The sequence below is a fragment of the Caenorhabditis remanei genome, chromosome V, assembly GCF_010183535.1.
Source record: "Caenorhabditis remanei strain PX506 chromosome V, whole genome shotgun sequence".
Taxonomy (NCBI): Eukaryota; Metazoa; Nematoda; class Chromadorea; order Rhabditida; family Rhabditidae; genus Caenorhabditis; species Caenorhabditis remanei.
Genome location: NC_071332.1, coordinates 1,673,641 through 1,699,131, shown reverse-complemented (window position 1 = coordinate 1,699,131; position 25,491 = coordinate 1,673,641). Strand labels below are relative to the sequence as shown.

General features: G+C 40.5%; 7 protein-coding genes across 7 annotated transcripts; 5 read left to right on the top strand and 2 right to left on the bottom strand.

Moving 5' to 3' along the window:
- Positions 1-2,360: 2,360 nt before the first annotated feature.
- Positions 2,361-2,756, top strand: GCK72_016719 (uncharacterized protein; the record flags this gene model as incomplete). Its single annotated transcript, XM_003101617.2, has 1 exon — positions 2,361-2,756. The coding sequence occupies one exon, from the start codon at positions 2,361-2,363 to the stop codon at positions 2,754-2,756; it is 396 nt and encodes a 131-aa protein (XP_003101665.2).
- Positions 2,757-5,350: 2,594 nt separating this feature from the next.
- Positions 5,351-7,623, bottom strand: GCK72_016718 (uncharacterized protein; the record flags this gene model as incomplete). Its single annotated transcript, XM_003101629.2, has 6 exons — positions 5,351-5,426; positions 5,474-5,577; positions 5,626-5,901; positions 6,754-6,810; positions 6,996-7,043; positions 7,093-7,623. 6 exons carry the CDS (start codon positions 7,621-7,623, stop codon positions 5,351-5,353), a joined length of 1,092 nt encoding a protein of 363 aa, XP_003101677.2.
- Positions 7,624-10,441: 2,818 nt separating this feature from the next.
- GCK72_016717 (uncharacterized protein) lies at positions 10,442-11,756 on the top strand (the record flags this gene model as incomplete). The annotated part of the gene is made up of 5 exons (XM_003101673.2): positions 10,442-10,742; positions 10,789-10,941; positions 10,986-11,167; positions 11,212-11,440; positions 11,488-11,756. 5 exons carry the CDS (start codon positions 10,442-10,444, stop codon positions 11,754-11,756), a joined length of 1,134 nt encoding a protein of 377 aa, XP_003101721.2.
- Positions 11,757-12,014: 258 nt separating this feature from the next.
- Positions 12,015-13,362, bottom strand: GCK72_016716 (uncharacterized protein; the record flags this gene model as incomplete). Its single annotated transcript, XM_053731648.1, has 5 exons — positions 12,015-12,295; positions 12,350-12,581; positions 12,628-12,809; positions 12,866-13,018; positions 13,062-13,362. The coding sequence occupies 5 exons, from the start codon at positions 13,360-13,362 to the stop codon at positions 12,015-12,017; spliced, it is 1,149 nt and encodes a 382-aa protein (XP_053580561.1).
- Positions 13,363-14,364: 1,002 nt separating this feature from the next.
- Positions 14,365-15,717, top strand: GCK72_016715 (uncharacterized protein; the record flags this gene model as incomplete). Its single annotated transcript, XM_003101678.2, has 5 exons — positions 14,365-14,671; positions 14,715-14,867; positions 14,923-15,104; positions 15,151-15,385; positions 15,440-15,717. The coding sequence occupies 5 exons, from the start codon at positions 14,365-14,367 to the stop codon at positions 15,715-15,717; spliced, it is 1,155 nt and encodes a 384-aa protein (XP_003101726.2).
- Positions 15,718-16,921: 1,204 nt separating this feature from the next.
- GCK72_016714 (uncharacterized protein) lies at positions 16,922-19,134 on the top strand (the record flags this gene model as incomplete). The annotated part of the gene is made up of 4 exons (XM_003101623.2): positions 16,922-17,026; positions 17,123-17,185; positions 17,251-17,575; positions 19,013-19,134. 4 exons carry the CDS (start codon positions 16,922-16,924, stop codon positions 19,132-19,134), a joined length of 615 nt encoding a protein of 204 aa, XP_003101671.1.
- Positions 19,135-19,430: 296 nt separating this feature from the next.
- GCK72_016713 (uncharacterized protein) lies at positions 19,431-19,966 on the top strand (the record flags this gene model as incomplete). Its single annotated transcript, XM_003101648.2, has 2 exons — positions 19,431-19,610; positions 19,661-19,966. 2 exons carry the CDS (start codon positions 19,431-19,433, stop codon positions 19,964-19,966), a joined length of 486 nt encoding a protein of 161 aa, XP_003101696.2.
- Between the last annotated feature and the right edge of the window lie 5,525 nt (positions 19,967-25,491).

Sequence of the window (25,491 nt, the reverse complement as noted above, 5' to 3'; positions counted from 1 at the left end):
AAATTTTTTTCATTATCTGTTCACAAGGAACTTTAGGCCATCTCAATCGTTATTCCCAAATCGCGAAATTAAAGTTTCCGACCCAAAACTTTGCACCACTGTGCCTGTAAGCATAAAAATGCTCCAGATTTTTTTGTGACAGAAATTGTGTTCCCAAGTTTTGGAAAGTCGATTCCCCGCTATTTCATGGTACCGTCCAAAATATTTTTCCTTGGAATTTGAAATTTCCCCCCACCCGCCAACGATCCCCGTAAAACAAATCTAGCCTTCCCCCTTTTCGGTTATCATCTTTCCCTTCCCCCCTTCTAACGACCCCCGTGTCCCCCCGGAAGTGTCAACAGTAATTGAATGGTCCTCTTACCTTATACGCCATATTTGATCAGTACCACACCAAGAAAGGTCCAACCGGTTTCTATGTGTGCTTATTGGATTAACCTGTAGCTCTGGAGAGCCATAGCTAGATGGCTAGCAGAGACCCCTGTATGTAGATCAAAAGTTTTTTGTTGCAACACTAACTTTTTTTCGGAGCGTCGTATTTCATCGAACTTTGGCTCGTTAAGAGCGAAACGACGTTTTCTTGTGGGGTCCTGGGGTCCCACGAAGCGGCGACGACGTCCGTCTTCCCCCTTTTTTTACTCCAACTGCTTCTTTTTTTTCTCTTTTCCATTTCCACACACACACATACCAAATCCCCTCCTCCCGCAACATTAGCATTTTTTTTCTATTCAAAAACGTAAGAAAACACATGAAGAGACCACTCTCCGTGAAGGCTGTTTTCTGGTATTCTTCTGAAAGTTGTGAAGACGTGACTCACGTCATCCAATTCGTCAAAGTTATGCAATCCGGTTATCACTACACAGTTTAGGTGTCCTAAGTTGATAAGGTCTCTAATCTGTAATGGGTGGTAATGAGACAACAACTAATAAAGATTGTGATTTTTGGTTTGTGGTGGTTTTGTTGTTGACGGATAGGGGAAATCCGGAAAATGAGAAATTTATTGAAAGTTGTGAAATAAGGAAATTTTTGTTGAGAAGAGGCTGTCATTAAAGGGTCAGGGCCTAGGAGGTCAGGAAAATGTTGTTTCGAAACTTTTCTTAGATGACGTGACCTACATTTTTGACCGGAGACCCGGGCTGAAGTCTTACGGAGTTTCAAGTGTTTTTGTACAGAGCCTGGCAAGGTACTCTTTAAAAAATTTGTTTAAAAAATATCTCACAAAATTTATAACCCTTCCAAACTGGAACTTCTGTCAGAGGCTACTAAAAACATAGAAAATTTTTTAAGGGAGCGTAGAAAATTTTTTAAGGGACCGTAGAAATTTTTTTAAGGGACCGTAAAAATTTTTGCAAGCGCGCTCTAGGGAACCTTAACCTCCAATATGAAGCTATCAACTTCAAAGCTAATGATATAATGCCGAGGTCCCCCTGTACCCGACTTCAGAATCCCTAGACACCCCGCCGTGCGGATTTTTTGAAATCCGCACATGAATAAGAAAATTAAGTACACCTCCTCGTCCTTACTTTTTATTATTCATAATTTCAAATCTTCTTTATCCCTCTCCTCCCGCTTCTTCTTCTTTCTCCATCTCTCAAAAACTTTTTCCATTCCCCATCCTAAGAAGTTGTCGTCGACTCGTCGATTAACTTTTCGAAATCATCCCGTTCCGCTCAGAAGACAGAAGGGCTCTATTTCCTGTGAGAGGGTCTTCTCTTCGTCTTTCGAAATTCTTCTCCCCTATTTGGAACAAACTCAATTTCGTTCGGGTCCCCCTCCCCTTCTTGTGTGCAGAGGGGGTAACAAGACACACCTCCTCTATCCCTCTCTCTCTCTTTGGCATCAAGCCAGCTGCCCACCCATCTCGGGCACACAGGCTCCGCCCCTTCTGTGCACTTTTTGTTGCTCTGTGCTCGCGGAGAGAAGCTCCGCGCGATTGAGCACCACCACCACTACCACATTTAAGATTGTGGAGTCGTCGGTTGCATCATCACGCGACACATTCATTTTTTCTTCTTCTCTTTTCTCATTTCATCTCTTTTCGCGCAATTCGCTCAAGAAGAGTTCATTTTTCAAACAGCGCGCCATCTGCTCTCTACCCCCTATTCCAAAATTTTTGGGCTCCATTACTCAACCTTCCGTTGGTGACACCCACTTCTTTTCTCGCCTCATAAATATTTCCCCTTTTCCTTTTTCCACCCTTCTTACACACTCCTGAGACCCCCCCCCTTCTACCCAAAAAGAATTTTTTTTGCTCATATGAGAGCACTGAGCTCTTCGCATAATTAAATTTTGCTCCCCCTCTTCTTTTTGCCTCTATCTACATAAAATTCTCATCTTTTTCTTTCTCTGTTTCCAGAAAAGCCATGAATAGCCGACTCGTGTACGCCTTCGCCATGCTCGCCGTAGTTTTTGTGACAGCCGACGAGGACTGGGATCCCACTGTCCGGGACCATGCGCAATTCTGCGCCACCATGGCAAAATACGCACCGGATGGAGACGTCTACTGTGAACATTTCGCACTTTGCTGTAACAACAAGTTCGACCCAAACAACGGAGACAAGTGCCAGGTTAAGGAGTCGGAGTGCACGATTACGGATGACGGACGGACCGGTGTGGGCACATGCAAATTGTTCAACTGCACCGAACTCGTCACGACTACAACCACCACGACTACACAAGCCCCTCTCTACGAATCGATCAATGCCGCTTACCAAGGTAATTATCCATTAATCCTTGGGGTTGTTCCGTTGTATCATTAATCAAGACCATTTATTTATGACCGAACCGGAGGGCAGGTGCTGCACCACTATGTATAGCATATCTCGGTATTCCATCTAAGAAAGATGAGCACCGGAAGGCTAAACCAAACCCATTGGGATTTCGGAGAAGGCACATCATTAGAATTTTGAAGCTCTAGGAGGTGTCCCCCCTTTTTCGACGAAGAAATTGAAGTGTGGAAACAGAGCGTCCCCTTTCCGGAAATTGCGTGACAATTGACTATCGGGGACGGGGGGAAGACAAAAGGACATGAAATAGACTGGCTAATAAGCCCAGACCCCCCCCCCCCCAAACTGTTTTGCCGCATGATCAGTCTCGTTTAGTCCTATAGGGGCCAACACAGTACAGCCTAATTAGGACGGTATTGAAATGGTCCAGGTGGAAAAAAGGGGGGATTTTTTGAGATTGCATGGATTAACGGTGGCCGAACCGGATTAAACGGGGGGACAGGTGAATGGTCATTAGTAGTGGATTTAAGGGGAGGGGATGGATTGTATCATATTTGGCTCATTAATAAAATTGAATAATTTTTTTTCCAGCTGTCACTATCTTGGCCCCAATCGCCGCCGCCTTGTACTGCGTGATGTAAATCGAGATGAATTGGATGAGATAAGAAAGGTAAGGATTTTTGAGTTTTTCATAGCCAAAAAAGTGGAAATTTCTGGAAATCAGACCAGTCGTCGTCAAAAATTGAGTACCTGGCGCTTTAAACGGTACCGTTCGTTTTAGACTTAGGCTATTGTAACTTTGCTTAGGGTACAGGCACCTTCTGAGACATTTTCTTGAAAATTGCGTAGTTTTTTTTTAAGTTTTGCGGGTACAAGTTCTGAAATAACTGTGTGCAGTACTGTTTTATCAGATTGGCCTTTAGGCTTAGGCTAGTGACCTAGGATACAGGAATTTAGGCTTAGGCTAGTGACCTAGGATACAGGAATTTAGGCTTAGGCTAGTGACTCGGATACATGGATTTAGGCTTAGGCTAGACTTATGATACAGGAATTTCAAATTTGACTTTTTGTGGCACTAAAACTTCCAGTAGCTTACGTCCAAACTACTTGATCCCACTTTTCACAAAAATTTCTATTTTGACAGTCTTACGGCATCGTTGAGTACACATTTTTATGTAAGCTGTAACGATTAAATGGCTGGTCACCAAAATGTTTGGAAAATAGATCTTAGTGAGATTACAGAAAATTTGTAGTAACCAATTTCCAATATTTCCAAAATATTGTAGCCTCTCCTATATCCCAATCTCAGATTTTCCATTAGTACCTTCCCTTTTCCATTTCCCTTTTCCTTCTACACTAACCCTAAATTGAACATATGTCCACAGCCCTGTCTAATCCGACTCCATCTAAGGGGCGAAGACGTCTAATGTTTCAAGCCTTCCCCCCTTCATACATATGTCATATCTTTCAGATTTCCGTCTCTTCATCTTCATTCAAATCGTCAAACTACATCTTTCCAAATCAGTTCAGGGATCTTTCATTTTCTTTATTCTTTAACAACAAAAAACCGAACCCATGTTATAGTACTGTTGTGTAGCCTCCTCATCCACTCCAAGCGTCTTCAGATTCTCAATGATTTCGCATTTTGTACGGTGCAAGCACCGCTCTATTTTTCTAGAGCTGTGAATTCAAATTTATTATTCTGAATACCAACAATATATCAAATGCTTTCTTATATTTATCGTTCACTTTTTTCTTACTTTTTTGGTTAACCCTTTGTATTTCCTGTTTTTTTTTTAAATTTTCTCTTTCAAATATATGTGTGCTGAATCAAAAATAAATAATTATGCGATATATGAATGAAATCTTCTTAATCAAGACCGGGGACTAGTTTTCACATAAAATTGGTTTCCTAGGCCACCATGTTAGGCCATGGCTGAATTTTGACGGAAATTCAAGATTTTTTCATCAAAAATCTGTCCAAAGTGCTCGGGGACTAGATTTTTCAAAATTTGGGTTTCTAGGACACCTATGTGGAAAGTTAGGTAGTTTTTAGTCGTTTTGTGAGAAATTTTCAGAAATTTTCATCTTGAAAAACGTGTTTTTTGACGTTTTTGGGTAAAAGGGGTGTTATTTTCATGATTTTTGAGTGAAAAATTTTATTTTTTAAGGCTTTCATACGTTTTCAGGCAAAGATATGGGGAATCCAAATCGACAAACACGCTTACATCTGACGGGTGTGTCCTAACCATAAGTGAAACTTATAAATACAAATTTACATACCTGAAAAGCCAAAAACATCAGGAGTATGAATCTGTGTTCTATATTTTTCCAGGAGCAAAATGAACCGAAATACGCACGATTTTAATTGGATACCGGCACATTTTACTTCAACCCTTTGTATTTCAGTCCACCTTGGTCCTAGAAAAAATTTGAATACAGATTCAGAATCCTCACGTCTTCAGCTTTCCAACCATCTAATTTCCGTTTATTAAGCAAATCCTTTATTATTAGTTTTGTAGAAGAAAAGAAATGACTGAAAAACAGGAAAAAAACACATAACAAATTTCCTTTCTATATTGCACTTCGGGTTTTCGAATGAGATGGTATTTCCTTAATCGTTTTCCTTACAATTGACGATAGGTGTAACACGAGATGTCTCCTTTTGTCTCTTGGCAATAGAGCTCAGTGTTGGTCACATAGCTGCAAATGGTTTAATGTAATGGGTCATAAAAATCAGCCTCTCTCACCTAAAATCGCCATTTGCGCAAATCACATCAAATCGTCCACCGAATTGCGCCTCAGCTGCCAATTGGATCATTCTCTTCGAGCTGTTCAATTGGTCGTCAATGTTCTAAAATAGGTCTTGGGGTCAAACACCTTACAAACTACTATAACTCACATCGATCACAACTTTTCTCAAGTCATCCGAGTTGCAGAGTGGGTCATCGGTGAGATGAAGTTCGCTGATATCAACCTCCTTCTCGTTGGTGTCTGGGACGACTTCCTCTCCAACTGGGAATTCGGTGGAAGTGGAAGTAGAGGCGGTCTTCATTGCGGAAGAAGCAGATGGGGTTTTGACGGTCTTCATCATTGTGGTCTTTCCTTCGTCCTTCTTCTTGATTGGCTCCTCTTCATCCTCGATGACTTCGGCGTTCTTCGCGGCGGCGGCGGCGGCCTGGAGATTTTGAAAATTGGATAAAGAACAGTTTTTAGATTTTCAGATTGTCCGAAGTTTAGTGATCTGTTCACCGTGTTACGGAAGATTATCTTAATTTTTTTAGTTGTTGATTTCTTAATAGATCTTCAAGATTTTGAGAAATGCAACTTTGAAGTTAAGAGAACTCGAACAAGAGACAAAGAGGGCGCAGAGAAGCTAGAGTGTCTGACTTCTCTGCGTCTCATACTCCTCGACGTTTATTTTCAACGCTTGGTGTCTCATTAACCTGCAGGGCTATCAAAAAGTTGTCAACTAATAAAATATAGGAAATTTTTCGGTCATTATTTTTGTTGTTAAAAGTGTTTTACTAGCTTTACCCATTTTTGAGATTTGCGGCTTCAAAGTTTGGCGGTCTGGTGACACTCGCTTCTTGACTTTAAAGGCTCATATCTCAAAAGTGGGCGGAGCTTTCAAAAAGTGATCAACTACAAAAATGTAGCTATGTGAGCTTGTCACGGCATTCCTGAGGATCCTACAGTTTTAAATGTAGAATGATCGTGTAGATCACATTTTCAAGCTACTTTTTCGTAGTTGACAGTTTTTTTGATAACTTTTCACGGTATCGAGATATGGATCTTTGAAGTTGAGAGTGATAGAGTGAGAGGTAAGGAGAGCACAGAGAAGCTAGAGTGTCTGACTTGTCTACGTCTCTCGTGTAACCTTAACTTTCATAGCGCATATGTCAATAACAAAAAGAGCTATCAAAAAGTTGTCAACTACAAAAAATAAGATCTAGGCGTTATTTTTGAGAATGTGCAAAATCCCCCATATTTATGCAAGAATTGTTTAGTAAGTTCATGCGAGTGTTACCTGATTTCCAAGCTCAGAGGCGTGCTGGGCCGCTTCGACCACATTGGTGCCAGTGTTCTGAAAGTGAAAAAGAGAGCATGCAGTTAATAAGCCAGGAAAGGAAATCCTTGTTCAGGAATCATCGGAAGTAGTGTGCGAGTGGTTTTGGCAGATTCTGGCAGATTCAGGCAGATCCAAGCAACAGAGAAAGCGAAAATGTTAATTAGCAAAAAAAGCCTAAAATAAAAAGCAAGCACTCATACCTGATAGTTTGGCTCTTCACGCGCGAGGGAGGCGACTACTTCTTGTTCCTAAACAATCAATCAATAATTTTGATCTACCATTACCACCTCAACTCACCCCGGTATAGGCAGCAGTGTCAGTTGGCGCTGGGGCAGCAGCAGTCTCTTGTTGAGCCGGAGCGACTTGAGCTGGAGCTGGAGCATCCTGGTAGTTACCTCCGGCTTGTTGAACTTCTTGGACTTGAGCAGACTCCACTGGTCCTTGAGTGTTGACTTGTTGAGCTGGCGCCTGGTATCCTCCTTGCGGTACCTGCTGCACTGGCGCCTGGTATCCCCCTTGTGGAGCGATTTGAGCTGGAGCTGGACCGGCTTGATATCCTCCTTGTGGTTGGTATGGTGCTGGTGGTGGTGGTCCTTGTTGGTACCCACCTCCTTGCTGTGGGAATTGTGGAGCGGCGGCGTAGCCTCCTTGCTGTGGCGCTCCGACGTACCCTTGAACGATGCTACCTCCAGAACATGGAGCTGGAGCCGGGTGTGGCGCACACGCTGGAGCTGGCTGACATCCACAACCTCCGCCACCGCCGCCGAAGAAGAAGGCAGAGGTGGTGTGAGCTAGGAGAAGTGAGGAGAAGACAAGTCGGAATAGCATATTCTGGAAAAGTTGTGAATGAAAATGACAGAAGAGAAAGAAGGTGGAGAGAAGGCGCTGGCCGACATGCCAATTACTTTTACAACTATTGCCACATATCCTCCAGAATCCATCTCATTATTGAGAATTGAGGTGAGATGGAATCTGGGTCAGAAGCATTGGTCGCTAGCAAAGCCGAGTGAAAGGAGGGATCGGTTAGCGGACGGAGACTTGATTGATAGTGATAAGCGACGATTGTCCGGTTTTTTTTGGAAAAAGAAGAAGAAGAAGAAGGGATTAGGATTAGAATAAGGAGGACGGGAACGACATCCTAGGAGGGGGGGGCGGTTATGTAATAGAGATAGCGCAAATCAACGACTACTCATTATACTCAAGATGAATGGCATGGCAGAAATGGTGGTGGAAGAAGACGAGTTTGTTTAGACCGAATGGTTATGGCTTCAATTTAATGGGTTGGACACGTCATGGACGGTTTTGGGTAGGAGTGCACTGCTACTTTCAGATATTTCAGACATTGACAGAATTTTTGGACAGCAACTCTCCGATAACAGGGCGAAAAGACTTATAACAAGGCCCCTGGTTCTACGGCACCCTGTAAACAAAGTGTCCTAAATTCTGGTACACTAACTAGGGAAGGTCATGGACTCAATTTGGAGTTATGGGACGTGACCTATTTCATTTGCAAGCTGAGAAAACGCTGGTTCCAAATATATTTTCAGTTTTCACCCTCGACACCTGGAATTCGAAAAAAACGAGGTCAAAGTTTGGACCTCTAACAATTACCTTACCGATGTGCGGCTTGTACTTAAGTCATCCGAAAAAAAGCGAGAAAAATGGAAAAAAGTGAGCGTCATTCGAAAAATTTAAAACCGTATCGTTCGTCCACGTTATAAGCACGCGATTTGACTGAGCGGCGACTTAATTGGCAACCTGTAATGTGGTATGGAAACGCTTCCGGTTTCGCGGGAAAATAATTTGAACTCAAATGGACTACTTTAGATTATCAGCTATTATCCATGAGCGTGATTTCTTCTCCAAAAAAAAGGTTAGCATAAATTACCTTAAAATTCTAATAGCGTAAACTACCGTATGCTCTTGTTTACAGTAATCTATTAAGACTAAACCTAAATAGGCCCGTTATTTAGTTTGAGTATGTACCGGTCCTACAATAACTTAGTCAATATTTGGGACACTTGTTACCATTTGCCGCAATAGCAAGAAAACTCCATTTGAATAAAACGTGAGCGAAATATTCTGTGGCCATTTTATTAAAAATGTTCTAAACTACTTACACATTTATTTTCAGCAAATTCTACTATACGAAACTTGCTAGCCTGATATATCAGGCTAACTAAGCCTATCTCATGATATATAATACAAATAAAACAAAAATTTTCAAAAAATCCATCAACGGCATTCGTCGATTACATCTCGTTTCCAGGTGAATCCCGAATGCTTTTATATACGCCGACCGTCAAAAATGCGTTATCATTTGTAGTCACCAGTGGCACTCCTCCTTAAAACTTGCTAGCTTCCTCTCTATCCATTGTTCTCGATTTTTCATTATTTTTCGGAGAAAGAAGATGTTGTCGGTGACTTCTTCCTATCCTACCTGCGCAATCCCGCTTGGTCTTATCGGGGGTTGCTAACCGATGCTTAAGAGACATGCAATATTCGGGAGGGATATGTGTTTTTGATCAAGATATCTTTCCCCTCTCTCGTATAATGGTCGAATGGCAACAACAGGTTTCATATTGGCATATTATAGAAAAGAAGCGATGAAAAAATACAATTTTTGAAACTGTTTCGGTTAAACAGGAAGGGGGACGCTAATGTTATTGTTAGGTGGGGGTAAAGAAGACCAGGAAGAATATTTTTGTTTCTTGACAAGGATTCGTACAAATTATGCAATTGGAGGAACCGGTGTGGATTTGCAAAAGGTACGGAAGCGGGGGATCAAAGGAGGGAATATTGTAATTTGGAGTTTTGGAGAATAATGTTAATACCGCTGGAAACCTTTTTATGCAAAAGCCCGTACATGAGCCCCCATACCAGGCCGATTTCCTAATTTTCACCTACCCCGGGCCGGCAAACAACTTTTTTTTCGGCCCTGACCGTGAAATGACAAGTATGACCACAGCAAAGAGACCACGCCGCCCATTTTATCAGCAAGATGGATACCAACAAGGACCACCACCACCAACACCATACCAACCACAAGAAGTGTATCAAGCCGGTCCAGCACCAGTCCAAGCTCCACAAGGGGGATACCAGGCGGCAGCTGAAGAAGCGGTAACTCTGATGCTCCAGCTTCAGGTGGAGATGCTCCATTACCACAAGAAACCGCCCTGAGTTCCCCGTTCAGTGGCTGATCATTTCCTAGAACCTCTCCATGAAACCCAAGCCTAATGGTTTGATGATCATGACACAACACGCACACACACATCAATGTTATCTCATCTTCGGAAGAATGCTATTTCAAAACCGGTTTTTACAAATCTGATTGAGGATTTGGATCTTTTTTTGTCAATTTTTCCCAAACGGAAAAAACACTGACAAGAGATCTAAATCTTTTTCTGAAACTAATTCACTTAATTCATTGAATTCCTTTGATTCAACTTTTACTGAAATGATCCCTATCCATCTGATTCTGTCGCTCAATTTCACAACCATATCATATTCAATTGACTTCTGCTCATTTATCCCTATTCTTATCAAAAGAACAATTGAATATTCAAATATTCAAATTAACTGATATAAAGCCAACATCCCTCAAACCCCACAAAAAGGGTGCAGAATCCTTCATTCAATATTCAAAATGAATCGCTCCTTCGTATTCTTACTTACCCTTCTCACCATTTGTGTTGCCCAAGAGGACTCCGGCCTCTATGTCAGCCGGATCAAGATTGAGACCTTCACCAATAAAGCCGGCAATGATAAGACGTTCACCTACTATGTCAAGGATAGTTACGATCAAGTTCAAGTAGACAATTTCAAGACAGTCGCCGAGTCGATTGGATATCTTTATGAGGATGATTATGCTGCTGACACTGTTTCGTGTACGACCGACGTGTGCCCAAAGATGAGAAGAATCTACGAACATACAACTAATGTCAATGGTAAGTTATTTGAGCTATCAGATATCTAAAAAGTCTTAAATCTCAGGAAAAGTTACCACTCGCCTCATCGACTCTACCTTGAAGACTAGCACCGCCGCCACCACCGCCAAGCCGATCGGCTTTGTCGCTCCATACCCAGGATACTGTAGCTCTAACGATCTTGTCCCGATCATTGAGATGTACTCAGATGCTTTGCAACGTTAGTTTACTTCACACAGTTTCAACAAAAGATACCAATTCTAGAATATGCCTATTGGTCCCTGGCCCAACCAAACCAACTGGTCAACATTGCTTCCACCACAGTCGACACTTCAAGATACAACCCAAAACGTCTCGTTGGATACGCCCTTTCTGGAGAAACAGATAGACTTGTTCTCTCAAACGCCGCTCCAGATTTTGTGAAGCCGATTGGAAAAGCTAACTACGTAAGGGGCGAGATGTCGGAGTGTTAGAAAAAGTGAAATTTCAGACCCATTCATTCTACCCTGCCTATCAACTTGTTGAATTTACTTCTGGAAACAACAAGTATACCTTAGGTGCTCCACCATCTATTGACGCCTATGCCGCAAAACCTGGATTCATTCCGAAGAACACTGGAATTTTTGTTATCGGAAAAGGGACATCCGCCGAATTATCAAGACTGAGCGCAGTCTGCGGGGAACTCATACCCCTTTATGTAGCAAGTGACTCTGCAAAATGTAAGTTTTATTGATCTTACCTTATTCTACATGCTCCTGTTTTTCAGCATACGGTGTTCTGGTCGCCCGTAGCGTCGTGGCTCCACTGCAAGCTATTGCTCAGGCCGGATGGACATTCAAGAAGGAAGTATCAGCATGTGGAGGAATCAAGGGATTGTATCCGTTAATGGAGTTCAAGCACAGATACATTGCAAACCGGTACACTTATACGAATAGTATTGGTGGGATTGACGAAAACTGGGAATTGACCACCAAAGACTTGGGATACGTTCCACTTGATCAATTCGGTTTTGTTCTTATTAACGCTGTTGTTTAAATCAAATTGGAATGAAGTATTATTTTCATCTTTGCTGTTTCTGGAAACATTTATAGGTCCGTATTGGTTTTTCTTAAATTTGGCATACTTGTAGAGGTAATGAGGCTCTTTCGATTGCACCAAAGGGATTCTCAATATTTGACCTACTGACCAAGTTACGTCAGAATAAAAATGTTAGAATAACAAGAATGCTGATCTTATCTGTGTAATTAGCATCACCGATGTAAACATTAAAAGAGAAGCAACACTTCATTGGATTCAAATAGTAGCGTTAACAAGAAGAAAACCAAATTGATCAAGCGGAGCATACCCAAGATTTTTGGAAGTCATTTCATATGGATCAAATTCAGGTGTCGCAGCAAACTTTGTTAGATCGTTTGAATAAGCGAAGGAATTTGTTTCACGGTGCTTGAACTCCCTCAACGGGGCTAATCCCTTAATTCCTCCACAAACTCGTCTGTTCTCTTTAAACGTCCATCCCGATTGAGCAATAGCTGTAAACGGAGCCGGAACAGTACGTGCGAATATGGCACTTTGGTCTGAAATAATATCAAGTCATTGCACGATGCGAATCTGTAAATTGTATGACTGACTAGTTTGAGCGTTCATTGCAGTATAAATTGGCATCAGCTCTCCACAAACGGCTGAAAGTCTCGTGAATTCGGCAGCAGTGCCTTTTCCGATAACAAAAGCCCCATGGCTTTGAATACTTGCAAAGTTATCTTTCTTCAGAAAAGCATCAATTGCGGCAGGGGCGCCCAAAGTTACCCTGGTGTACCTATTACCAAACCACATGTATTGGTAAGTAGGGAAGAATGAATGAGTCTAAAATAATATAGGATCTCCCTTAACTTTGGTAAATTCTTGTTACGTAGTTAGCTTTTCCAATTGGCTTTACAAAATCAGGAGCAGCGTTATAGAGAAATGTTCTATTTGAGTCTCTAGAAAGTGCATATCCAACTAGACGTGTCGGTACATATCTCGCAAAGTTCTCACGATAGGACCCCCAATTGAACACTTGATTTAATTGTAATGGAGACCAGTAGCCGTACTCTGAAATTAGTATCTATGTTTCAGTATATAATAACTTTGGTAACAGTTGGACTAACGCTGCAAATAATCGGAGTACATTTCAATTATTGGAACAGTATCGTCGGAGCTACAGTATCCTGGGTATGGAGCAACGAATCCGATCGGCTTGGCGGTGGTGGCCCCAAGACTAGCTTTCAATGCAGGGTCGAGGAGGCGAGTGGTGACTTTTCCTGTGATTTTTATTACTGACTAGATATAACTCCTGTAAATTACCATTGACAGTAGTGGTATACTCGTAGATTCTTCTAAGCTTTGGACACTCGGCGGTCGTACACGAAAAAGTGTCAGAAGTATAATCATCCTCATAAAGATATCCAATTGATCCGGATTCTATAGTGAAGTTGTCCTTTTGAATTTGATCATAACTATCCTTGACGTAGTAGGTGAAAGTCCTATTGACCCCCCAAGCGTTGGCAAAGGTCTCAATCTTAATCCGATTGATATAGCGGCCGGAGTCCTTTTGGGCAGCACAGATGATGAGAAGGGTAAGTAAGAATACGAAGGAGCGATTCATTTCTGATAGAATGGAGGATTCTGTGTTGGGGTTCTAGGGTGGTTGATTCTTTGATTTGTTGTTGGTTTCATTTATGAGTTAATTTGAATATTTGAATATGTGAGTGTTCTTTTGATCAGAATAGGGATAAGTGAGCAGAAATCTGTTGAGAAACAAATGAGGGAAATGGGGGATCATGTATAAGACTGTACTGAAAATGATATTGTTTAAGACGTAAAAGAGAACTGTCCGAGCTATTCTGCAACAACGTTCAAACAACTGCGCTCTATCTTACTACAGTTTTCTTTAACGTCTTAAAAGTAAACCTCCAGGGGTCACAAGTTTGGAATCGTTCCAAATTGCTACCAGGCATTGAGGACAGTTCGAGTAGGCAGATCCAAAATTGTTGTTTTATGCTCGTCACTTGCCGCTGAGAAAACCGTCTCAAAGTTTTACCCCTGTAAAACTTTGAGACGGTTAAGTTATTCCTTTTTTTGGCCTTTCCTTTTTTTTGGCCTTTGTTACGGTTTTCTCTTCCCCCTTGCCATTATGTCTGTATTTTCTACCTTCCGCTTTTCTTCCTTATTCCCTCGATTCTTTATTTCATGTCCCCTCTCTTTTTCTTAACTCGAAACTGTCTCGTGAGGGACCGTTTCTAGTCTTTTGTATCTATAGTTTTTCCTTTCGTCCCAATAAATAAATAAAGTCCACAAAACAAAAATTTGGGATCTGACTAAATAGAACTGCCCTCAATACCTGGTTGCAATTTGGAACGATTCCAAACTTGCGACCCTTTGAAGTTCCCTTGTTAAATAATATCATTTTCAGTACAGTCTTGTACATGGTCCCTGATATCCATCAACCACCGATCTCTGCTCCTTTATCTCTATTCTAGTTGATCAAAAGAACAATTACATATTCAAATATTCAAATTAACTGATATAAAGCCAACAACCAAATCAAAGAATCAACCCACCCTCCAACCTCATAAAAGGACACAGAATCCTTCATTCTCCATCAGAAATGAATAGCTTTTTTCTATTTTTACTTACCCTTCTGACCATTTGTGTTGCCCAAGAGGACTCCGGCCGATATGTCGATCGGATCAAGATTGAGACTTTTTCCAAAACCAAGTTTGGTCTTATACATGATTCCTACACCTACTACGTCAAGGATAGTTACGATCAAATTCAAAAGGACTACTTCCCGTATGAATTTCTATCAATCGGGTATCTTTATGAGGATGATTATGCTGCTGACACTGTTTCGTGTGCGACCGACGTGTGCCCAAAGCTAAGAAGAATTTATGCGCATACCACTACTGTCAATGGTAATTTACAGGAGTTATATCTAGTCAGTAATAAAAATCACAGGAAAAGTCACCACTCGCCTCCTCGACTCTGCATTGAAAGCTAGTCTTGGGGCCACCACCGCCAAGCCGATCGGATTCGTTGCTCCATACCCAGGATACTGTAGTTCCGACGATCTTGTTCCAATAATTGAGATGTACTCCGATTATTTGAAGCGTTAGTCCAACTGCTACCGAAGTTATTTTATACTGATCATAGAAACCAATTTCAGAGTACGTATACTGGACTCCGTTAAGACCACACGATTATACAATTTGGAATAACTATCCTGACGACCTCTCCAGATATGTACCAAAACGTCTAGTTGGGTATGCACTTTCTGGAGACTCAAATAGAACAGTTCTCTATAACGCTGCACCAGATTTTGTGAAGCCGATTGGAAAAGCTAACTATGTAACAGGAATTTACTAACGTTGAGAAAGATCCTTAAAAATTTTAGACTCATTCCTTCTTTCCTACTTACCATTCCATGATTTTTATTAAAAACCGCACCTTAGTACACGTGGCCTCCCCTGCCGCAGTTGATGCTTATTTAAAGAAAACAGCCGAATTCCCAATTAATCAAAAATTTGGAGTTTATGTTCTCGGAAAAGGAACTGCTGCCGAATTCACGAGACTTTCCGCGGTTTGCGGAGAGCTGATGCCAATTTACACTGCAATGAACGCTCACAAAAGTAAGTCCTACAATTTACAGAATTGCTTTTTGCTATGACTTAACATTATTTCAGACCAAACTGAATTTTTCGCTCGTACCGTTGCTGCTCCGTATACAGCTATGGCCCAATCGGGATGGACATTCAAAGAAAACAGACGAGTTTGTGGAGGAATCAGGGGATTAGCCCCGTTGCGGGAGTTTAAGCAAAAGACATCGGGACACTTCGTTTATATGAACGATCCAGACATGATTGCTAAGGAACTTGGAGATCTATATGAAGTGACTTCCAAAAATCTTGGGTATGCTCCACTTGATCAATTCGGTTTTCTTCTTGTTAACGCTACTATTTGAATTCAATGAAGTGTTGTTTCTCTTTTCTTTATTACACAGATAAGATCAGCATTCTTGTTATTCTAGCATTTTTATTCTGACGTGTTGTTTCTCTTTGAATGTTTACATCGGTGATGCTAATCACACAGATAAGATCAGCATTTAAGTTTAAGAGTCATCCTGTTCAAATCGTCTAGCTAGCGCTCAAGGCTTTTCCCGTAATTAATTGGACTTTGTTTTCTCAGAAGTGATTTGATTTTTTTTCAGCAGCAAGTTTATTTTGGATGTCTTCCTATACCATCTCGTAACAAAAGTGGCCCTCTCACAGAATCTCTTCTGGAAGCTTCTAAGCATATACACTTTATTGATAAATCTCATTAGAGCGCATTTGCAATAAGAATACGACTTATATGAATAAATCGATAGTAGTTGTTAGTGTAGGCGAACACTGTAACATGGTATTATGGCCGAACTTTTTTCTAGGCCACCATTCCTCTGAAAAGTACTCAGTGCAACCCGACCGCCCATGCCCTAGAGATGTGCTCTATCTCAGAAAAGTCCGGTAGAGCGCATTTGCAACAACACTCTGAAATTGGCTGAAAATTTGTTTATAGACACTTTCGAATACGCTGATTCTAAAAATCACAATAAGTTTTTGTGAAAAAAGTTCTGAAGCCCGAAAAAAGAAAAAAAAACGATAAAAGTGGACCGATGCACCATCTCTAAAATTTCGGTTTTTCGCTATCTACTCACTTATATACTGAAAAACCGCTGGTTATGACAATTTTGTGAAGAACACTGCATTTTAAAAATAGAAAAATTAACAAATATCGAGTATTTATGCAATTTTCTTTTTTTTTCCTCCATTTTTGAATTTTCCAACAAAAATTACATGAATAACCACTTAAAATGTGTCAAATTTTTTGCTGATTTTTTCTATTAAAGTTTTTTCCAATTTTCATCTGAATCTCCATTTCCACGTCTTCTGAATCGGAGTTTCCGCTCAAAAGGAGTACGGTCGACAACGCGGTGTTTGCGGATGCGCACGATTTTACGCAAAACTGCATACGCCGCGTTGGTTTTGATGGCCGATTTTTATCGCGATTTTTATTGGTTTCATCGATTTTTCAATACTAATTTTGATCGGAAAAGTTAAATTTTTGCTGAAAAAAAATTCTTTATAATTTAATCAATTGATTTTCCGCAGGTAATCATCCGAAACGGTATGAGATCGCTCGTCATCTTGCTATCCGCGGTGGTTCTCGTGAACTCGTTGAGGTTCTACGTGCCGCCAAAAGAGAAAAAGTGTTTGAAAGAGGAAATTCATAAGGTAATTGTGGAAATTTTTAAAAATTTTTGGAAAAAATCGTTGAAAATCGAAAATTTTCGCGAAAAATTGGTTTTTTCACCAAAAAAATTATTTCAGAACGTCGTTGTCACCGGAGAGTACGAGTTCAGCGCCGGAATTCAATATACTGGAAGTATTCATGTTAGTTTTCCCTTTAAAATTCGATTTTTTGGTAAAAAAATCGAATTTTTACCTTTTTTTTCCAGGTCACCGACACCCGTGGCCACACTCTCTACAAGCGTGAGAATTTCGCCGATTTGAAGGGAAAATTCGCGTTCACCGCCGACGAGTACGACATCTTCGAGATTTGCGTTGAGAATCATCCACCGGCCGGCCATCCCGGCGAGAAACGCGAGGTCTCTCTGATTCTGAAGCACGGAGTTGAGGCGAAGAACTACGATGACATCGCCAAGGCGGAGAAACTGAAGCCATTGGAGGTTGAGTTGAGAAGATTGGAGGATTTGGCCGACTCGATCACTAAGGATTTCGCTTTTATGCGGCAGAGAGAGGAGGAAATGAGAAATACCAATGGTAAGGGTTTGATGTAATGCTCATTTTCAGCATTTTCAGCGTTTTCATCTGGAAAACGACAATTTTATCAATTTTTCCGTCTCAAACTTGGATTTTCGGCTTAAAAAACCTGTTGAAATCGATACTTCTTGCTCTAATTTTGCAAATCCGCCAAAAAGACTTTTCGGAGTCGATTTTGAAGTGGAAACCGAATTTTCAGCACTAAAAACGCGTATTAGCTTGATTTTTGGATACTTTCATCGTAACAATGATTCAAAATGCAGTTTTGAACCGTTTTGGAGCGAAATGAGATCTCATTGTCTTCCAGAACAGCTCTCTGGTGGCTTACTGCGTTTTGTCATATTCTCAGCTCCATTTTTATCAGAAAAAGCCAGAATTCGTCAAATTTTCCATAAATTACTGTTTGGAACTGTTTTTTTTGCAGTTTTAGCGACTGATTTCACAGTTATTTTGTTTCGATGTGAAAATCGTGGGTTTAGGATGAAAAAAAACTCAATTTTCGGTCGAAAATTAAAGTTTTTTTACTGAAAATCATCGCTTTTGCGCTGAAAATCATCAATTTTTTGTCAATTTTTCTTCCAAAATCATCGAATTTTCATAAAAACTGGTCATTTGGACTGAAAATTGCCCCCTTTCAACGCAAAACCCGCTGAAACGAGCTGAGTTCTTCTTTTTGACTAAAACTCGTCAAAATTTCTGTTTTTATCTCAAAAATGTCAAGCAACTGATTCGGAGAACAATTTTCGTCAAGTTATGACTCAGAAATCTTCACTATAATTATAAATCTAATCACCGCTTCGCCAATCACAAGTAGTTTCTCTTATACTTCCGTATTCATATCATAAACTGCTGGAATTAGAGTTTCTGACGGTGAATCACCAACCAAAAACCCCCCAGGGACCTCTAGAATACACACTAAAATCGAATCTCGCGTTTTTTCGTTGAAAAAATGTCAAAAATACAGAAACTTCGATGACAGAGTTGTTTTTTTATAAAACCGCGCCGCAGTCTTGAAAAAACTGGGCGGTGCCTAAATTTGCAAGTTATTTTGAAAAACCTCAAAAACAGCGAAATCGCTGAGAAAATGGGAAAAAATTGGCGTTTTCATCGAATCGTGCCCCAGAAATTGCCAAAAGGGGCGGAGCCTAAATTAAACTTGTAAATCTTAGCTTGAAAACATCAAATTCCGCCGAAACTACTGCCGTTTTCACATCATAAACTGCTGGAATTCGAGTTTCTGACGCTGAATCATCAACCAAAAACTCCCCAGGGACCTCTAGAATACTCACTAAAACCAAATGATCACATTTATAATGCTCTAATTGAAGTCTATAGACTATAGTCTGAGTTGTTTTCCTCTGGGGGAAAAATCGTATACTCTGCCTAATCACGCCCTCATTCACCTTCTCGATTTCGCCCCATTTTTTACGTTTTCAGAATCGACAAACAGCCGTGTCCTCTACCTGTCGGTCTTCTCGATGCTCTGCCTTCTTGGTCTCGCGCTCTGGCAGGTCCTCTTCCTCCGTAATTATTTCAAGTCGAAGAAGCTCATCGACTAAATTGATCCCCCCCTTCCCTCTTATTTATTTTTTTTCTAATTTATATAAATTTAATTTTTCGGTTTTTCTCTTCTTTCCCCCAAATCCTCTTGCTTTTTTCCCCTCATTTTTCTTTACTAGATGAGTGTTTTTGTTGGATTTATAGCTACATCCGCCAATGGGTAATATGTATAGTGTAATGTTTTTTTTTCTCCCCGCCGTTATTGTTTCCTCCCGTTTTTTCCTTTTTTTGAACGAAAAAATTTTCCAATTTTTTCACTTTTTTAGAGATTTTTCCAATTTTCCAAAATCCCCCAATGCTAATCCTCCACCTATTCCACTATATCGGATTCACCGGCGCCCAATTATTCAATGCGATTCTAGTGCTCCTGATCCTAAAAAGAGCCGGAAAGCTCTTCGGAGCCTACCGCCACGTGATGCTAGTCTTCACATTCTGCTCAATGCTCTATTCGGGCGTTGAGATTGTAACACAACCTGTAATTTTTTTGTTAACTTTTATATTTCAGACTATTTTCAGAATTTCTAGGTGCTCCATATGAAGGGACCAATGTTCGTGGTCTACCTGGATGGTACCGCATTTCCAGAATCACTCGGATCGTTTATAGCGTGCCTTCACTGCGGAACTTTCGGATTCCTGATTTCCGTTCTAGCCGCACAGTTTTTCTATCGATACGTGGCATTGTGTAGATCGAATCTTCTGAAATTTCTAGATGGAAATCGCATATTTTTGATATTTCTCCCATGCATTTTCATCTATATTTTATGGTTTCAATTGGTTCGATGGGGAATGTCGGCGACGATCGAAAAACGCATTTATTTGAAGTTTGTGTGATGAGAAAGTGCGCTCTACCGAACAGACAAATTTCAGAGATGATTTGGGCGGTGCGGACTCGATGACCGCCTCGTTTATAGCTCCGTTATACTGGCAAATCGGGGAGAATGGAGAAAGAATTTGGCGATTTTCAGATGTGACGTCGGCGATGATTTGCACGCTGATTATTGTAAATGAGAAGAGAAAAAATCTGAAATTTTGAAATTTTGAGTCGAAAAATCTGAAAATCTCTGCGTTTTTTAGTTTAAAAATGTCAAAAATGCCGATTTTTTCCAAAAAATGACCCAGTGAAACCGCGCCGCAGAAATTGCAAAAAGGGGCGGAGTCTAAAATTGCAAGTTGTTTCGAAATACTTCGAAAAACGGCGAAATCGCTGAAAAATCGGAAAATTCGACGTTTTCATCAAATCGTGCCGCAGAAACTGCAAAAGGGGGCGGAGCCTAAACTGAATTTTTTCGAAAAACCTCGAAATTCGAAATTTCGAAATTCTTAGTCGAAAAATCCAAAAATCTCGCGTTTTTCGTTAAAAACTGTCAAAAATGCTGATTGTTTCCAAAAAATGACCCAGTGAAACCGCGCCGCAGAAATTGCGAAAAGGGGGCGTGGCCTAAAATTGCAAGTTGTTTCGAAATACTTCGAAAAACGTCGGAATCACTAAGAAAATCGGAAAAAGCGACGTTTTCATCAAATCGTGCCGCAGAAATTGCAAAAGGGGGCGGAGCCTAAACTGAATTTTTTCGAAAAACCTCAAAATTCGAAATTTCGAAATTCTTAGTCGAAAAATCCGAAAATCTCGCGTATTTTTCACTGAAAAAATGTCGAAAATTATCATTTTTCCAGAAAAAACGACCCAGTGAAACCGCGCCGCAGAAATTGCAAAACGGGGCGGAGCCTAACAGAATTCAATTTTTAATCGAAAAAACGGCCGAAAACTGCTGAAAATTTTCGAATTTTTCGTGAAACCGTATCGTGGAATTTGCGAAAAGGGGCGGAGCCTAAATGAAATCTGATTTTTTTTTCGAAAAACCACGAAGAAATACGAAATCGCGACTAAAAACCGGAAAAATGGCAAAACATTTTCAAAGTTTTAGAGAAACCGTGCCGCAGAAATTGCAAAAAAAAAAAGGGGCGGAGCATAAATTTGCAAGTTGTTTCGAGAAAAACCGCGATGTTTCGAAATTTCGAAATTCTTAGTCGAAAAATCCGAAAATCTCGCGTTTTTCGTTAAAAACTGTCAAAAACGCTGATTTTTTTCAAAAAATGACCCAGTGAAACCGCGCGGCAGAAATTGCAAAAGGGGGCGGAGCCTAACAGAATTCAATTTTTAATCGAAAAAACGGCCGAAAACTGCTGAAATTTTTCGAATTTTTCGTGAAGCGGCGCCGCGGAAATTGCAAAAGGGGGCGGAGCGTAAATGAAATCTGATTTTTTTTCGAAAAACCTCGAAAAATACAAAATCGCAACAAAAAATCGGAAAAAAATGGCAAAAACATTTTCGAATTTTTTGAGAGAAAGCGCGCCGCAGAAATTGCAAAAAGGGGCGGAGCCTAACTTAAATTCAACATTTTTACAATGAATCACCGAAAACGTACAAAATTGCTAGAAATTTGGAAAAACCCGTTTTTTAAACATTTTTCGTAAAATCGTGCCGCAGAAATTGCAAAAAGGGGCGGAGCCTAATTGAAATTTCAAAAAAAAATCCAATTTCAAGCTTTTTACGCCGCAATCTTGCAGAAAAGGGGCGGAGTTTCTTAACACCAATAATAATCTTTTTTCAGGTGACACTATCCAGCCTCATATTTTTCTTCGCTCTCAAAATCTTCTTCCACATGAAAGCCGAAAAAGATCATATGAGTAGAAGGACGTTGGAATTGAACAGACAACTTTTTATTATGCTGACTGTGCAGGTAACCGCGCTCTACCGAAACCGATGAAGCGAAATTGAGAGAGACGCAGAGAAAAAGAGACAAGGGGCGTTTCGGTGGAGCGCACTTGTAAGAACTGTGCCGAGCTACAGTACCGGTATCAATTTTGGCTGTTTTCAGTGGAAAATGACCAACTTTGACAGTGAATTTCGGTGTCATCTGATTGTCCGATAAACTCAAGTTCATATGGGTTGGATAGAGCAAAAATAGGAGATCATTTTTGTAGTTGACCATTTTTTTGTAGGGACAATATCTTGAAAGTTACAGGTAAAGAAACTATTACGGTAGTTTTGTACCTAGAGCCCCCCCCCCCTGAAAACTTCGAAAAGTTACCTCAATTGCAAATCTCTGTATCTCAGTCATTTTTTGTCCTAGAAATTTTTTAAATATAGATTCAGAATCCTCACGTCTTCAGCTTTTTGGGAATGTAAATTTTATAAAACAAAAAGCAAAATGAACCAAGATACACCGTTTTTAGTCGGGGTTACCCTTCTAAGATAGCACCTTAAATTCATAGCCCTGTATCTCGATTCATTTTAGTCCTAGAAAAAGTTTAAATACAGAACCGGAACCCTCACGTCTTCACCTTTCAGATTATATATATATTTCACGTAGATAACACATTTTATAGAAGAATTACTGTACCACTGGTAGTTGTCGTCACTCAACTACTGTACCGCTAAAAAAGTTATCAACTTTGACAGTTTTCAGTGGAAAACCAACTTTGACAGTGTATTTAATAATAATAATTTATTCATATTTTTGTTGTGGGAGAGAAAAAGAAAGAACCGGGCAAAAAATATAAGAACATACAACAAGAAAGGTGAATAAATATGTAAGATGAGCTATAGGACCCGCAAAGAGTCCAGTGCTCAAATTTTAGGAAAAATGGTCTGTAAAGGCAGTTGGCGGAGTCGAGACGCAAAAGTTTGTTCGGTTACGGTTTTAGGGAAGAAGGGTACGATTTTATCCCAGGTCGAAAAATGTTTATGGAGGAATGAATCGTTTTTCTTACCGCAAAGTACTATTCTATATGGGAACCGGGGGGATAGCGCGGGTTTTACATATAAGGCAAGATTGGGGAAATGACACTGGTGGGTTACAATTTTAAAATAGGTTTTAAGAATTAAAATGATGCGTCTATAGTACATGGACATTTGGGAGGAGATTGCTAAGCGTCGCTCATAAGGGGAAAGGTGAGCATTGGATGAAATTGGTTGGAAGGATAAATTACATCTATGGAAGACTTTTCGAGAGAAGAAGCGAAGGGGAGATTCTAATTGATTTGTAATGTGAGAGGTTGAAGGGTGAAACAATTCGCAAGCGTATTCGAGTGTTGGACGAATGAAGGAATTGAACAGCTTGAAGTAGAACTTTGGATTGTTTGATCGGAAGCTATTCAAGATTCTTCTACAATTGAATTTTGCGTTGTTGACTATTTTTGCTATGTGGGTTTCAAATCTCAGATCACAATCGACAAGAAGACCAAGATCTCTGGCAATATTGGTAGACGCTAGCTTAGCGTTTCCTATAAAATAATCTATGTGTGGGTTGCTTGCACCAAGATGCAGGACTACTGTTTTATTTTCAGCTAGTTGTAGTTTCCACTTTTCGCACCAATCAGAGATAACGTTAAGAGTTTTCTGGAGACTGGAGGGGTTTTCGCTGTAGATCTTGAGATCATCAGCAAAGGCAATAGAGTAAACATCTGTTGGAAGGGACTGAATCAAGTCATTGATATACACCAAGAACAGGAATGGACCCGTTACTGTACCCTGGAGAACACCCGAAATGTTATGAAAACTGTTTTCTGATATGTAGTCATCTATTTTGATTTTGGATTTGCGATTGGACAGAAAAGATTTGAACCAATCACATAGAGCCGAGTCGAGTCCAAAGTTCATCAGTTTCAATAACAGCAGATCATGTGGAACCGAATCAAAGGCCTTGCGGAAATCGATTAGAATGACATCCATACATGCTTTAGGTTTCGAGAGGGTCAGATGGTATTGAGAAACAGCATCGATGAGGGCTAGTGGGCATGATCTGTTGCTTAAGAATCCGTACTGTTTCTTGGATAACTGAGCAGCGAGTTCTGATTTAATTGGTTTCAGAACAATTCGCTCAAACAGTCTGGCTAGTGGATGAGTTAAGGAAATTGGTCTAAAATTAGATGGATCCAGTTTACTACCTTTTTTGTGCAACGGAATAACCGTTGCAGTTTTCCAGCAGTCGGGAAACTTCCTGGCAGACAGTGATTCTGTAAAGAGTAGCGAAAGTGGGACGGAGATAGAGTTTGCACATTTCTTGATAATATAAAAGTTGATCCTATCTGTTGAGTATCCGATTTTGGGCTGTAACTTAGAAATGGCTAGGAACACACTAAGGGGAGAAAGATCCACGAAAATGTTTTTGGGTTTTGGATGAGGGAGGGCAGGATGCGGTGGGGACGGAATTGTGAAACTATCTGCAAACGTTTTGATAAATTGGTCGGCAATTTCAGAAGGTTCAGTGACCAGACTACCGTTAATAAGGAGCTTTGTAATGGAGGAAGAAGATGTGAGCCTTCTTTTAACGAAGCCAAAGAGCCTTCTAGAATTTGCCGTTCCAATTATCTCGTTTTCAGATTTCCTTATCCTTTTTCGTATGTTTTTCAGACAAGATTTGACTTTGGATTTGAGCTTGATAGGATCAAAGGATTTGTTCCGACGCTTCAGGAGTTTATAGGTATACTTCCGACTTACTACCGCGGACCTAGAATTTATTTTCATTAGAGGGGTAAACATATCGATGCTTTCATTAAAGATTTTTAAGAAGTGAGAAAGCTTTGTATCGAGAGTTGCAAAGAAAGAAAACTGTTTTGCCCAATTGAAACCAGCTAAATATGAATTCAGTGAATCAAAGTCGCATTTACGGTAGTTCAGCAGTTTCTTGACTTTGTGACGCGAACTTGCTTCTTTTGCGAGGTCGGTTGAGAAGAGAACGGAGTTGTGGTCTGACATCATCAAGGGCTCACTTACTTCAACGTCGAAGCAGGCTTTAGGATTGCTGGAGAAAATAAGATCTAGCATGTTTTCTGCGCCATGTTGGGAGATTCTAGTTGCGGATTTCACTAGCTGAATCATATTGTGAGATTCAGTCAAATCTGATAGACCAGTATTATCAACACGAGAATGGTGCGCCCATTGGATTCCCGGGAGATTGAAGTCTCCTAGTAATACATACGACTTTTGGGGACAAACCATTAGAGTGTCAAGTTGGTTGAATAGGTTCAGTGTCTGAGAACTTGAGGTGTCTGGTGGGCGATAGATAAGAATGTAACGGACGTTGGATTCAGTGTGGTCCACAACGAGAATGTCGCAGAAATGGGTGGAATAAACGTTATCGTCAAGATCTATTTTAACTAAGTTTATGAACTTACGGTAGAACAGTGCGCATCCGCCTCCTCTGATTTTTGGATGAGAAGAAGAGCGATCAGACCGAAGACACGAGAAGTTGCTAGAATTGCAAATGGATTCGGGGACGGCGGACGATAGGAAGGTCTCCGTAAGGAAAGCTAGGTGAATACCCTTTTTTTCCAGAAGGTTTTGAAGGAATGTT